The 15,872-nt window shown below is 45.1% G+C and overlaps 1 protein-coding gene across 1 annotated transcript in view; it reads left to right on the top strand.

Annotated features, from left to right (window-relative positions):
* ALOX5 (arachidonate 5-lipoxygenase) overlaps window positions 1-15,872 on the top strand; it is a 57,049-nt gene that overhangs the window by 23,221 nt on the left and 17,956 nt on the right. The window contains exon 4 of the mRNA XM_005312071.5: window positions 3,926-4,048. Within this exon, the coding sequence (XP_005312128.1) occupies window positions 3,926-4,048 (123 nt within the window). The remainder of the gene's footprint in view (window positions 1-3,925; window positions 4,049-15,872) is intronic.

Genomic DNA, 15,872 nt, shown 5'->3' with positions numbered 1-15,872 from the left:
GTACATCCCACTAAATGATTTCTGCAGTTTTAGCTGGATACAGTACTATTTATTTCCAGCCTAGAGGCGGAATGTGGTCTAATGGGCTGAGCATGGGACGAGACAGCAGGGACTTCTGAGAACTTATCCTAGTTCTGAGGCATGTCACCTTTCCATGTGTTTCCTTATCTGTAATGTGTGTTTCTATTATTAATAAAATGGTGTTGTATTGCTGTGTGCTGGCCTGTTCCATCACAGTGCTGGCTGTATGAGAGGGTGGGGTGAGTGAGTCCTATATGTTATAAATGCATACCCATATCTTATGAACCAAATCTTAAGAGGTGCTACGCAACTGCAGCTCCTAGTGAAGTCAAAGAGCATTTCGGTGCCTTCTGGTTTGTGGCCCTATATATACATTATGGGCCTGATTCTTAGCTCCGAAACATGCTCATCAGTGATTTCAGTTCTAATAATCACTGAACAGAAACAAGGATCTCAGCTGAGTCTAATCAGCTCTGTCTTTAACCACTGGAAAGGGGAGGGGGTCTTCCATACCTGTTGGCTTTCATCCAACCCTTCTTTAAAAAATTTCCACAACCTTTTTGTTCTACATGCCAGCAGTCTGGTTCCGTTTTGGTTAAGGTGGAGCCCATTCCTCCTGCATAAGCTACTCCCACCCCAAAATTTTCCACAGTTCCTAATCAACCTAAATCCCTCCTCCCTACGCCATCGTCTCATCCATGCATTTAGACCATAGCGCCTAGAAGCTCTAATCAAGGACCAGGATCCCATTGTGCTAGGCGCTGTACAAACACAGAACAAAAAGATAGGTCCTGCCCAAAACAGCCGACAATGTTCTCTCTAGTTGCATTGCTCACTGCTGTGAACCATATGCCTCAGTGCCGTGAATGATATTTCTAGCAGACTTATCAGGGATACTGGTAATGACATATTTATAACAATGCCTTTCATTCTGAAGGAACCAAACGTGCTTTATTTACACACACACACTGAAGATCTGATTCCCCATTGCCAGGCATGGCCATTTACACCTGTGCAAAGTGGTGTAAACACACTACTCATTTCATAGCCTTTGACACCCACTGCACACAGAGGTCAATGACTACACAAGGTGCAAAGCTGTGGAGAATCAGATCACCATTAATGACTGCTTCTTGGAGCTGCTAGTCCTGGAACCCACAAGGGGAGAGGCAATTCTTGATTTAGTCTTAAATGGCATACTGGATCTCTTCCAAGATGTGAATATAGCTGAACCTGTTGGTAATAGCGACCATAATGTAATTAAATGTAACTTCCTCGGGGGGGCAGGGAGGGGGAAGAAATACCAAAAACACTCACCACAGTAACAGTTAACTTCACAAAGGGGAGCTACACAAAAATGAGGATGCTGATTAGCTAAAGATTAAAAAGCTCAGTGACAAGGGTAAAATACCTACAAGCAGCCTGGAGACTACTTAAAAACACCATAATAAAGTCTCAGACTACATATATACCCCAAATTTAAAAAAACACCATAGGAGGACTGAAAGAATGCCATCATGGCTAAGCAGAAGAGTAATGGAGGCAAAAAGGCATCCTTTAAAATTTGCAACTCAAATCCTAATGGGGAAAATAGGAAGGAGCACAAACTCTGTCAAGTAAAATGTACAAGTATAAAAGGCAGGCCAAGAAAGAATTTGAGAAGCAACTTGCTAAAGATGTATAACCTCAGAGTAAAATTGAAGCCAGAAGCCTCCCAAACAGTCAGCAGGGCCACTAGACAACAAAATGGTTAAAGGAGCTCTCAGGAAGACAAGGCCATTGCAGAGGAGCTAAATGAATTCTTTGCATCGGTCTTCACTGCAGAGGATGTGGGGGAAATAACCACATCAGAGCTATTCTTTTGGAGTGACAGATCTGAGTAACTGTCCCAAATTGATATGTCAATAGAAGAGGTTTTGGAACACATTAATAAACTAAACAGTAATCAGTGACCAGGACCAGATGGTATTCCCCCAAGAGTTCTGAAGGAACTCAAATATGAAATTGCAGAACTACTAACTGGTATGTAACCTATCATTCAAATCAGCTTCTGTACCAGATAACTGGAGGATAGCTAATGTGATGCCAATTTTTTAAAAAGGCTCCAGAGGTGATCCTGGCAATTACAGGCCAGTAAACCTGACTTCAGTACCAGGCAAACTGGTTGAAACTATAGTAAAGAATAGAATGATTAGACACATAGATGAACACAATAGGTTGGGGAAGAGTCAACATGCCTTTTGCAAAGGGAAATCATCCCTCACCAATCTATTAGAATTCTTTGAGGGAGTGAACAAGCATGTGGACAAGGGTGATCCAGTGGATATAGTGTACTTAGATTTTCAGAAAGCCTTTGACAAGGTCCCTCACCAAAGACTCTTAAGGAAAGTAAGTAATCATAGGACAAGATGGGAGGTCCTCTCAGGGATTATTAACTGATTAAAAGACAGGAAAGAAATGGTAGGAATAAATGGTCAGTTTTCAGAACGGAGAGAGGTAAGTAGCAGGGTCCCCCACAGAACTGTATAAGGACCTGTGTTGTTCAACATATTCATTAAGGGAAAAGGGGATGAGCAATGAAGTAGTAAAGTTGGCAGATGACACAAAATTATTCGAAATAGTTAAGTCCAAAGCAGACTCGGAGGGAATCAGAGGGGATCTCACCAAACTGGGTGACTGGGTAACAAAAGGGCAGATGAAATTCAATGGTGATAAGTGCAAAGTAATGCACAGTGGAAAAAATCATTCCAACTATACATATACAATGATGGGGTATAAATTAGGTCTGACCCTAAGTTCCCTCTAAGCTGCACAGCAGCCTATTAAGTACCGCACAGTTGCTCAGGGCTGCGGCAGGGAGAGATGCCTCTCCCCCAGCCCCGGAACTGCCACAGCAGGGAGAGGTACCTCTTTCCGCCAACCCCAGCCCAGTCCCGGACCTATTGCAGTTGGGGGAGAGGCGCCCCTCCCTCAGCCCCAGCCCAGCCCTGCCGTGGCCTTGGGAAAAGCACCTATCCCGCGGATCCAGCCCAGCCCCGGACCTACTGCGGCTGGAGGAGAGGCACCCCAGCCCGGACCTGCCACAGCCAGGGAAGAGGTGCCTATCCTGTGGCCCCAACCCCGGAGCTGCCGCATCAGGGAGAGGCAGGGAGAGATGCTCTCCTCCAGCCCTAGACTTGTCACAGCCAGGGGATAGGTGATTATCCATTAGCCCTAGCCCCAGAGCTGCCGCAGCGGGGAGAGGCGCTTCCCCCTCCCCCAGCCCCGGTGCTGCTGTGGGGAGAGAGAGATGGGAGAGTCCTCTCTCCCTGCTGTAGCCCCAGGGCAGCCTTCACCCCCAAACTCCTCATCTCCGGCCCCACCCCAGAGCCCACACCCCCAGCCGGAGCCCTCATCACCCCCACACACCCCAACCCTCTGTCCCAGCCCTGAGCCCCCCATCGCTGGCCCCACCCTCCCACACTCCAAACCCTTCAGCCTCACCCCCATGAATTTTGTTATGTGCAGCAACATGGAGGTAATATGAAGTTGTGGTGGCCAAAAGTGTAAGTGGGTTCAAAAAAGAACTGGATTAGTTCATGGAGAATAAGTCTATCAATGACTATTAGTCAACCCCATGCTCTGGGTGACCATAAACCCCTGAATACCAGAAGCTGGGAGGAGAAGACAGAGATGGATCACTCCATGATTGCCCTGTTCTGTGCAATTCCCCTAAAGTGCTGGTGCTGGCCAGTGTTGAAGACAGGATACTGGGCAAGATGGACCATCATCCGACCTAGCATAGTAGCTCTTTTATCCTTATGGTAATACAAATAATTAATAACATGACATTAAAGATACTATGCTGTGCTGCTTACGTGGTTGACACCACTCCCTTTCCTTTTTTCTCTCTTCCCTTTCTCAGATGGAAGGAATGGCATCCCGGCTTTCCTTTAAGCATCGATGCGAATTGTCACAGTGACTTGCCTCGCGACATCCAGTTTGACAGTGAGAAGGGAGTCGATTTCGTTCTGAACTACTCGAAAGCGTATGTGTTTCTGTAGAATTTCTGATCAGAAAAGCTGGGAGTGGGGGACGTGCGTGAAATTGTATTTTGTTCAAGATGTTTCCCTTCTTTTAAATTTAAAAACTAGAAATTTCACTGGGATATTGAAGTTTGAAAATTTGGAAGTGGTTTTATGGTTGGTCAATAAATGGGGAAGATACTGCACACCTTCCCCCCAAATTTGTCTTTTTTTTTTTTATTTCAAAATTTGAAACATTTGGAGCTTTGAGCTGGAAAAGTTTCAGGCATGACACTAAATCGTGCTTTGGGGATCACAGGGGAGCAAAAGAGACATTGGTGACAAACCAAGGTACAGGGAATGTCTGCTGAGCAAAGACTGGGCATGCAGTGTACAATACCTTTTGATGGGATAACCCACAGTTAAACATAACTTGTCTGTGGGTTAGTGAAATCTCCAGCCAACCCACCAACGTCTGCATCTCTCACATCACTCATGAAACATGGTCATGACCATTCATCAGCATTAAAGATCCCATGAAACTCTTAGTACAGGGGGGATGAGACAGTCACCAGCTGATGTACAGCCCTCACTGAGAATAAGCCTGTCCTATCCACCAGGGGCTGGACTAGGTATCTTAATGTTTTAAAATGCTGTTTTAAAAGCTGTGCTGTTGCTCATTAGAGGAACCAGACATCATTAATGTCAGCCAACATGACTTGATCCAAACTAAGGACTATTATTTCCCAGAGTCCAGCTGAGCACCTGGATTGTCCCAAGCCATGATCTCATTGGGCCTTCTTTATGATGTCACAGCCATGCCCCAACTTACAGCAATGCGTGTTTGGCCTTCACCACCAAAACAAGAGGAAAATGCCTTCGCACATCGCGTTACATAGAATTCTACTATTGTTAAATTGGTGGGTGGGAGTGCGAGAGAGCATCCATCCCCCTCAGCCACACCTGGTCCCACAGTGGCATTTCTCTTTTTCTTCTCCCTGCTACTTTTCCTTCTGCTAGGAAGGATTTTTCATAGTGGATGGACACTGAATGTTTTAAAACTTTTTTTGAAATGCAAATATAGCCCTTGAAGAGAAGGAGCCGGACTCTATATAGCAATGAGCTCCCTATTGGGACCCTTCTCCAGCAGCTGCAGGCACTTAGCCTTCCATCTTATGCTACCCAGTGTACTCAAGGCATGAACGAATAGCTGACTAATGCACCCCCTCTTATGGCTTGGTCATGACAGCAGGAGAGACATCTGGGTGTTACAGCACGTGATTAAGTTGATGTTACAGATCATAGTCCAATGTTTCCCCTTTGACTGATGCTCACAGTTAGTAAATACCTATTCTGCTTAAGGGCCAGATTCTGATACCTCTACTCACTGTGCATAGTACCCTACTAGTCACATAGTCCCATTAGTTTCAGTGAGACTATTTGAGGAATGTCACAACTGGGAATTGGATGGTCAACCTGACTGGATGGAGCAGGAGTCAAACCAAGGGTCAAAGCTAGAGTCGGAGTCAGAGAGTCAAGCCAAGGATTGGAGCCAGAGTTGGAGACCAGGCGCAGGGAACAGGAATAAGACAGAAACCAGGAGCAGGTCAGGTCAGGTAGCATAGAATAGCATATGGCAGGGTTTGTAGCAGCAGCAAGCTGGGATCCACGCTGTTGTGCAGACAACTCCTTATGTCTCTTCTGGCTTAAACAGTGTATCCGGCCCAATCAGGTCCCTGTGGGTGGTACCTTTAGTGGTGCTTAAGGCCTTAGGTCTACCAGTTCTCCAATTAGTTGAGCCATTGGGGTGCGGGGGAGGGGGGGGTTGTAGATGCAGCAGCGGCCTGCAGGCCTGGGCCCAGGCCCTGTGGATCCTTACAAGGAATACGTTAGGGATTTTCAAAGATGCTTAAGGGAATTAGGTGCCCAGATTTGGGTGCCTGACTCCCTTAGTCCGCTTTGAAAATCCCTCAACACGAGAGAGGGGTTTTTTTGAGATAGCATTTCCTTTATTCTTAATCCAGTGCCCCCATATTCTTATTAATGACAAAGGGGGTGGGGGAAGGGGCGCAACTCCTTGGTAAGGGAAAAAGGGAAGGAAAGTTAAGCAAAGGAAGTTTTATGATTTATAGATACCAGGAGCGCTAACTGTTTCATAGATTCCTTGATTGGTAAGGCCAGAAGGGGGACCCTAGAGATCATAGTCTGACCTCCTGTATAATACAGGCCAGAGAATTCCTGCTCTTGTCTTGAGCCTGTAACTTCTGACTATGCCTTTGCCTGCTAGATTAAAGAGTCCTCTTACCGCAAATATTTCCCATGTAGGTACTTAGAGGCTGTGATCAAATCGCCTCTTAACCTTCGCTTTGATAGGCTTTGTCTTTCTAAAAGCAGAAGTGTAACTGAAGTCTGCAGTTGTTGCCAACAGACTGTAAATGCTGAACAGATTATTGAGTTTCATTTCTCCATAAAGGCCAGATTTGTCAATGAATTTGACTTCCAGAGACATGGATCTGTTTGTGTCGAGCATAACTCTGCAAGCAGTTGTCAAGTTGTTAGTTGCATTATTTCTCTCTATATATTTATTGGGTTTCTAAAGAACAATCCTTTAATTTATTGTCAGTGACATGAGGTGTTTAGAGAGACAGGGTGGGTGAGGTAATGTCTGTTAGTGGACCAACTTCTGTTGGGGAGAGCAACAAGCTTTCAAACCCACCCACAGCCCTTCTTCAGGTCTTAAGGTGTTGTGCAATGTATCCCTTTCTGAGTTCCTCATTTGGTCCCATAGGCGGGCCTGATGTGGAATCAGTAACTGCTCTATCAAACTTCAAATGCCACTATTTCATCATGCAGGAGGGGAAATGGCCTCTTTACAATATCATCTTACATTTATATAGCACCAACCAGCCTGCAGGATCTCAAAAAGCAGTTTACAAACTAGATACAAGAATCATTTCACCCACCACTGAAATGCAGCTGCCTCTGGGATAGAATGCAGCAGTAGCTGAGCAGTGCACAACAAAATGGCTCAACTCGTTAGGACAAGAAGGGAAGAGAAATACAATTTGAAACTGCCAGGACATAGGGGGTAAAGATGTAAAATAAGCAGTGATAGTGTCCAAAATATTCTAAAGTACTGTAGATCAGTACTACTGGAGAATCCTGGAGGTGTTTTTTTAAAGCCTAAGCCTAGTGGGATTTTTAGAAGTGCCTAACTCCCTTTGAAATCAATTGGACTTAGGTGCCTAACCCATTTAGGTGCTTACATAAATCCCACTAGGTGCAAAGCAGCATGTTCAGGCACCTAAATATCCTTGTAAGTGCAGTCCCTAGGAGCCCAAGTTCCAGGGGCTTTCACTTAGTGAAGTCACTTAAGCACTGAATATTTTGCTTAAGAGACACTCTCTGGTGGTTAGAGCAGAATACTGGGTGTCAGGACTCCTGGATTCTTTTCTTGAGCGGGACTGTGTTCTGTAGTTAGAGGAAAGGGGGTGGGGATCTTCAGTGGTATCAGGAATTCACCCCAGAAACTCTGTGCTCAGATCTGCCACTGGCTTTCTCTGTGTCCTTAGTAACATGAGTAGCAGTATGCAATACTCTGCTCTAGTGCCCGGTCCAAAGTTAGGGGAAGGGACCTGTTACTGCTGACAGCTAGGGGAGTTCTCTTTTAGCTCAGGTGGTAGAGCTTTGGGGACTGTAAAACCAGGGTTCCAAGGCCAGGATTTTATAGGGTGGGGTATGGGATTCATCAGATCATTGGATCTGGTGGCTGAAATGTGCAAATCATTGATGCTTTACCAGACCGTGTGAAAGTTGACTGTTCCAGTCTGTGCAGACTGTTGGTGGTGTCAGATTCATACCGCCTGGGTTTAGCTCATGACGCTTAGTGAAAACAGTTCCCTGCCCCTGGTTTTGCATTGGAGCCAAGGGAAGTGACACATTTTGCAGCCTGAGGCTGGTTCGGAAGCTCTTTGAACGATCTCTAGCAAAGCTACAAGCAAACCAGGGCTGAGTTCAGCGTTTGTGATGAAACCACGCAAGCCTCTTCTGGTTTCAGGGTTACTTGCAAACATTTTGCCCAGGTCAGCTCTGTGGCTCACCTTCCCAGTCCAATGGGAAGCCAGGGAGGAGGCTCCATGCATATTTGTAACTATGGCGCTCCGAGAAGCATGCAGGAAGGATGGTATTGTGACGTTCGCTTGCTCTTCAGGGAGCAGTGCCTGGCATAGAACAGGCAACTCAGTGTTATACAGTCACAACATGGGCTTAGAACAAAGTGGGGGCAACCCCACAGAAAGAGATCCATGCAAGAGAAACTGGCGAAAGCTCCTGAGGCTACTCCCTCAGTCCAGACACTGGCTGTGCATGCTCACGAAGGCATTTAGGAGGATCCCCTAAAGAGGCATTACAGAGCCAGCCCTCATCCAGGAACATGTTCCTTATTCTATTATTATTAGATCTGTGCCAATTCCCTTAACTGTTGCACAAGTTACACTGGTCTACAATTTTTGAGAAGTCGTCTGCTTCAGAGATAAAATGTGCTATTTATTATGTATTTTGATGTGCTGAATTCAAATATGACAATTAAAACAACTGGCTACTGTTTCTAAGATATTTAAGTTTTTACATTTTATGTCTATGTATATTGTGTAGATAGTAGAGTTTTAATCATAAATTGTAAACCTAGGTCTTTTCATGTGTTTATGGTTGCTTTACATGATAATATTTCACCTGTCCTGTTTATGTAACATTTTAAAAATCAGCAAAAGGGTTATATAAATAAAATTTATTATGAAACAAAAGGCAAAAAACTATTATGTACATAGTTTAATCCTATTCAGTGTCTACTCGGCGCTTCTTGGCTTGTCTCTCGTATTCATTAAATGGAGCATCTCTTGTCACTGTCCAGCAATAGTCTGCAAGCATTGATGGGCTCCATTTGCCCTGATAGCGTTTCTCCATTGTTGCAATGTCCTGGTGAAATCGCTCGCCGTGCTCGTCGCTCACTGCTCCGCAGTTCGGTGGAAAAAAATCTAAATGAGAGTGCAAAAAATGTATCTTTAGTGACATGTTGCAACCAAGGCTTTTGTATGCCTTGAAGAGGTTTTCCACCAACAACCTGTAGTTGTCTGCCTTGTTGTTTCCGAGAAAATTTATTGCCACTAACTGGAAGGCTTTCCATGCCGTCTTTTCCTTGCCACGCAGTGCATGGTCAAATGCATCATCTCGAAGAAGTTCATGAATCTGAGGACCAACAAAGACACCTTCCTTTATCTTAGCTTCACTTAACCTTGGAAATTTTCCACGGAGGTACTTGAAAGCTGCTTGTGTTTTGTCAATGGCCTTGACAAAGTTCTTCATCAGACCCAGCTTGATTTGTAAGGGTGGTAACAAAATCTTCCTTGATTCAACAAAGTGGTGGATGCTGAACACTTTTCCTCCCAGGCTCCAATGACTGTCGGAGTGGCCAATCTTTTTTGATGTAGTGGGAATCTCTTGCACGACTATCCCATTCGCAGAGAAAACAGCAGTACTTTGTGTATCCAGTCTGCAGACCAAGCAAGAGAGCAACAACCTTCAAATCACCACAAAGCTGCCACTGATGTTGGTCATAATTTATGCACCTCAAAAGTTGTTTCATATTGTCATAGGTTTCCTTCATATGGACTGCATGACCAACTGGAATTGATGGCAAAACATTGCCATTATGCAATAAAACAGCTTTAAGACTTGTCTTCGATGAATCAATGAACAGTCTCCACTCATCTGGATCATGAACGATGTTGAGGGCTGCCATCACACCATCGATGTTGTTGCAGGCTACAAGATCACCTTCCATGAAGAAGAATGGGACAAGATCCTTTTGACGGTCACGGAACATGGAAAACCTAACATCACCTGCCAGGAGATTCCACTGCTGTAGTCTGGAGCCCAACAGCTCTGCCTTACTCTTGGGTAGTTCCAAATCCCTGACAAGGTCATTCAGTTCACCTTGTGTTATGAGGTGTGGTTCAGAGGAGGAGGATGGGAGAAAATGTGGGTCCTGTGACATTGATGGTTCAGGACCAGAAGTTTCATCCTCTTCCTCTTCCTCGTCTGACTCAAGTGAGAATGATTCTGGTGCATCAGGAACCGGCAGTCCTTCTCCGTGGGGTACTGGGCGTATAGCTGATGGAATGTTTGGATAATGCACAGTCCACTTTTTCTTCTTTGACACACCTTTCCCAACTGGAGGCACCATGCAGAAGTAACAATTGCTGGTATGATCTGTTGGCTCTCTCCAAATCATTGGCACTGCAAAAGGCATAGATTTCCTTTTCCTGTTCAACCACTGGCGAAGATTTGTTGCACAAGTGTTGCAGCATATGTGTGGGGCCCACCTCTTGTCCTGATCTCCAATTTTGCAGCCAAAATAAAGATGATAGGCTTTCTTAACCATAGTGGATATACTGTGCTTTTGTGATGCAAAAGTCACTTCACCACAAACATAGCAGAAGTTATCTGCACTGTTCACACAAGTACGAGGCATCTCTGCTCACTTTGGCTAAACAGAAATGTGTCCCTTTGCAAAATCAAACACTGACAAATAAGAGAACACGACACTGTATGATTTCTAAAGCTGATCTAGGGCAATTTGTTCAGCAGAGTGATGTAAGCTTCGTTATGATTGCATCATCCATGACTTCTAGGAATAACATGATGCAATTCATATCATGTATGACGCAATACCAGCTTCAGATTGCATCATGCATTGTTTTGCCTAAAAAGCAAGTACTGTCCAAACCCAGTCATAGATTTATTCATAGATCCAGTCAAAGATGTATTTTAGTCATTTATGGTTTAAATTGAGATCCCTTCCCTTTATAACTCAGGTTTCAGAGTAGCAGCCGTGTTAGTCTGTATCCGCAAAAAGAAGAACAGGAGTACTTGTGGCACCTTAGAGACTAACAAATTTATTAGAGCATAAGCTTTCGTGGACTACAGCATCCGAAGAAGTGGGCTGTAGTCCACGAAAGCTTATGCTCTAATAAATTTGTTAGTCTCTAAGGTGCCACAAGTACTCCTGTTCTTCTTTATAACTCACTTATCCTCCGCCATCAGGGATCCCAAGTCAAGGGTTGTATCTAGTGACCCAATAGCATATCTTGAAAACTAGAGCCAATCAACAATTTTAAGCATCATTTTCGTTCTCAATGACCCAGAATTAGTAAAGTTTGACTACATTTATTTCAGAAGCATTTTGGCTGTAGAGCAGTGTAATTTACAAGCTTTTAAAGCACATATTCTCAAGGAGATGCTACCGATATGCTAGTGCAAGATGCCTGCTCCCCAACCTCAAGGGACTACATTGCAGGGCCCTTTGGTGACATAGTAAGAGCAGCCACATGTGAAAGCCAGCTGTGGTATTTGCAGCATGTTACCAGATATCTTGATAATAGTGAAAAGAATTACACAGAGCATTTAGAAGAGTGGGGAAAGTTAGCATCTCCAATGGGTTACCCCCACTTCTTAGGAACCTAAATCTTTAAGGCAGCTGTTCTCCAGAAGCGATGTAATACGTCAGACACATGCAAGGAAAGGAAATTGGGAAGCAGTTTTATTATGGAAGAAATAAAATCAGTGCTGTGGGGCTAGGATGCCTGTCTCTGGAAGTGGCTGGGACCCAGAACTGGAAAACCCATGGCAGGGTTAGCATTCAGGTGAGGGTCTGTGTTGTAGAGAAAGGCAGTGAAGGGTGTTTGTAAGCACAGAATATAACTGGGAGGAATGGGGTGAACATGAGCCAAGGGAAAATGTGCTAACTATGGAATAGTCTCCCAGGCGGAATGGTGTAAGCGCCATCACGTGGAACATTTAAAACTGAACTCAATCTCAGGAGGTTACTGAGGAAAGTCACGTGTAAGCCAGCGTTCGGAGCACAGGGTGACTAATCTAGAAGGTGTGGATGTCCAGCAAACCCCAAAGCTCACCCTGAACTCTGTGCCAGAGTCCCAGAGTGTATGGCTGTGCTGGGCCAGCAACCTGCATGTGAAGATACCATATTGCAAACAATTCCCAGCCACATCTACCTCACTCCTATGCAGTGCCCCGATTGCCAATGGAGAGAAGAGTTTTGTTCTGAGTTCCTGGGGGGGAAGTTATTCAAAAAGAGGAAGCATTGTGGTTTCCTTTCTAGTGAACTGGCTTTTAAACAGCTGGGCATGGTTGCATGCGTGTCTCTCCCTGTAGCAGAGCAAAGGGGCATGTAATCTCATGCTCTAGACTAAAGCCAGGAATTGCAGAGGAGGAGGTTGCCGTCTATTACACAATGATTGCAAGTTGCATCAGTGTAAGTAGGCAGCTGGAAATAACTGTTTCTGCAGTTGGGATTCTCATGTTAGTTTTGAATCTGCAGAGACCAATCATTTCCTTTTCAATTCTCTGAATTATATACTCTCCTCCTGCTGCCTCAGGATTCGAGTTTGTTACTCCCGTTGGCATCATTAGGAGTGACGTGTATAACTTCGTAAGAACCCAGGTGTGAGAAGAAGACTTTACAGTGATGGAGAGAACCCCAGCTTCATTCTTAGATTCCGACGTGGGTTTGTCCAGTCAGTATATTGGGGTCGCATGCAACCAGGGTTCCAAAGTGGCCTTGAATTTTGGGTGCCCCCCTTTGTGAATGTCTAACCTAAGGTGCTTTGGACTTGAGTCTCAGACATTTTGAACACCTGTAGCTCCCACTGGCTTCAACTGGAGACATGGGTGCTCAGCCCTTCGGAAAAATCCAGCCCAAGGATCTCAAGCTGGGTACCCAAAATCAATGGCCACTTCTGAAAAAAATGTGCTTTAATGTCTCTATGGGGCTGGTTTATTTAGCTCCCCAACAGCCGTGCCACCTCCATGTTGGCCTCTCCCAATCTAAGCAGGATCAAGACAGGTCAGTACCTGGGTTGGAGGCCTACAATGCCAGAAAAAAATTATGAAGGGAGGTATTAATTCTGGAGGTGGTACAGTTCCTTCAGCATCTGTACTGGTCTGATGCTCCAGAAGGAGACACTGCTGCTAGAGGTGCTGTCTTTTGCCTTCTATTTTATGTCTCATACAAAAGCATCTATGGAATCTAAAGATCCCACGGCACATCTTGCAAGTATATGGGAGTTAATCCTGGTGTCATGTTTCCATGTGGGGATTTACATTCTCACTCCCTCTTCTCCTTCTACGGTTTCAAGCAGTATGATATTCTGCACTTCCTATCTTAAACTAAACTATTGTGTCGTGTGTGGTTGCTGTGCACTGTTAAAAAGCAACAGTGTTCCACTGTCCCAGAGGCAGCTGCAGTTTGATTAGGGTTGCCAACCCTCTAGGATTGTCCTGGAGTCTCCAGGAATTAAAGATTAATCTTTAATTAAAGATTGTGTCGTGTAATGACACCTCCAGGAATATGTCCAGCCAAAACTGGCAACGCAGGTAGGGTTTGAAATGATTTTCTGCATATTTAGCTTTGTAAAGGTAAGTGCTTTGTTAACTTGCTAGTTAGGGCTTTAGAACCTGCTGGGTCTGGCTGGACAGGAAATTTAAACTGGACAAGCAGCTCCCAAGTAGGGTCTGTAAATTCACTTATAATTCTGCTCACTTCTTGCTTCTTCCTGAGACTCATCCAACAGCCAATGACCCTCTGGGGGAAGCAGCCCTTCCTGTTATCTCGCCTTAGCCTAAAATCATGTCCATGCTTTAGTCTCCCTTCTTGATGCTCAGAGAAGGGCCTTCTCTTGGTCCTTGTATGATCCTTTCTGATCCCTATAAACTAGGATCAGATGTCCTGTAAATCACCTTCTTTTCCGGCTACACAGATCCACCAACTTTCCCTCTTAGTGCACCACTCAGGTACCTCTTGTTACTTCTTCTGTTATAATCTTGGTACCCAGAAACAAATGGATGATTTCACACCTGACCCTGTTTAGCATCTTATCTCCCTGGATTCATGGATAAATTCCCTTCTCAGTGCAGCCAAACACCTTTTATTTTTTTCCCTCATTTGCTGCCATCACTTTCTGGGGGTCATTTTGCAAACTATTTCTTCCTGCCACTCCAGCCTTTTGCCCTCCCTGGCTGTGTCTAGTGCTGTCCTAGTCAAGGGGCATAAATCTGCCTTGACTGACAATGAATTCACTCTTCTGGCCACTTTCCCACAAGCTGTTACTTCAGATCCTCAGGTAGTCTCCGCAGACATCCCTTGCTCATTGCCTGGTTCACCTTAGTGTTGCTGGTCAGTTTCTACTCAACAAATTGTCAGTGTCAGCACAAAGCCACTCCTCCATTCCAGCCCCAGTGTCAGGACAAAGCCCTCCTCCGGTCCAGCCCACTCCTCACCTTTCAGTTGAAAGAAGTGATTTCTTTTTAATAATACTAAAGCTTTGCATGTGCATAGCACTTCACTAACTTTAAGCCCATGGGGTAAATCAATCTGATTATCTCTATTTATAGGTGGGAAAACTGAGGTACCGAGCGGTGAAGTGACTTGACCAAAGCTATAGAGGAAGCCTGTGTCTGAGCTGGGATTAGAACTGGGGAGTGTCTGACTTCCAGGCCAGTGTTCAGACTATTTCTTAAATCAGATTATTTGGTTCTTGAGATTTTCATTTAATTAAATAGAGCATCACATTATCCCACTGACTGAATAACATAGAGAGTTCTCAAAGCATCCCACCCTTACTGTTTTATGAATTCATGTTGCCGTTTATTATAACTTCTTCGGCCTCTCTGTTAGCCAGTTATTAATGTCAGCGCCAGACTGAGAAATGGTATCTACTGGCCTGGCTTCCCACATGATGTATTATTGGCTAGTTCGCTAAAACCCTACTAGATTACACCCATTGACATCATTCCCTCTTCTACCACTCCGAGATTAGATTTTCCTGGTGTAGGTTTTGGATGTGGCTCTTGTTTGGACTGTTGGTCCACTGAGTGCAGTATCCTGCCTCTGTCCATGGCACATACCTGTTACAGATGAAGGCAAAACAAATGAACATATTTCTGCTGCAGTAACACCCTTGTAAAGACAAGGGACAGAGAGCTGACTGTCTACAAGTCAGTCAGAATGCAATGGAAGAGAGGAATGTGGCGGGGGGGGAGTGGAGGAAGGTAACAATAAAACAAACACATCCTGGTTTTGCAGTAATAGGCACAAGGGGAAAATCCTCCATAGCTCCTGCAATAATAACCTTGCGTCCAGAAGCATGAGATTTTGATGCTGAGACCTACGTAGAACAAGTAGGATTTTCAAAGGGAGTTAGGTGCCTAAATCACGTAGGCGTGTTTGAAAACTCCACCCTTAGTCCACTCCCCAGAAGACAGCTGGCCACATCATACGCTGCCCCTACAATTAGCACTAATGTCACTTGCTAGGTTTCGTGTGCGGGTGCTGGGTGGTGCTAGCGGCTGGTGGGATACAGATCAGGCCAGACGATCTGGTGGAGCTTTCTGTCCTTAAACTCATAGGCTGAGAGATTTTCAGGCCAGAAGGGACCATCGTGATCATCTAGTCTGACCTCCTGCACATCGCAGGCCACAGAACCGCACCCATCCACTCCTGCAATAGCCCCCTAACGTCTGGCTGGATTACTGAAGTCCGTGGTTTAAGATCGTACAGAGACTCCACCATTTACACTAGTTTAAACCTGCAAGTGACCCGTGCCCCATGCTGCAGAGGAAGGCGAAAACACCCCAGGGTGACTCTTGGATTTGCACAGGAGCTGAACTCCCTCCCCTCCGGCTCTAAGGCTGAGGCTTATTGATGGGGCACTGTGAAGAAACTTGCTCTGCGACTGCTGGTGCTGCTTGTATTCTGGAGACCAGGTTGAGTGA

This window comes from Chrysemys picta, chromosome 7, assembly GCF_011386835.1.
Source record: "Chrysemys picta bellii isolate R12L10 chromosome 7, ASM1138683v2, whole genome shotgun sequence".
NCBI lineage: Eukaryota > Metazoa > Chordata > Testudines > Emydidae > Chrysemys > Chrysemys picta.
Note: the sequence above shows the minus strand (reverse complement) of the source record. Positions and strands in the feature narration are given on the sequence as shown.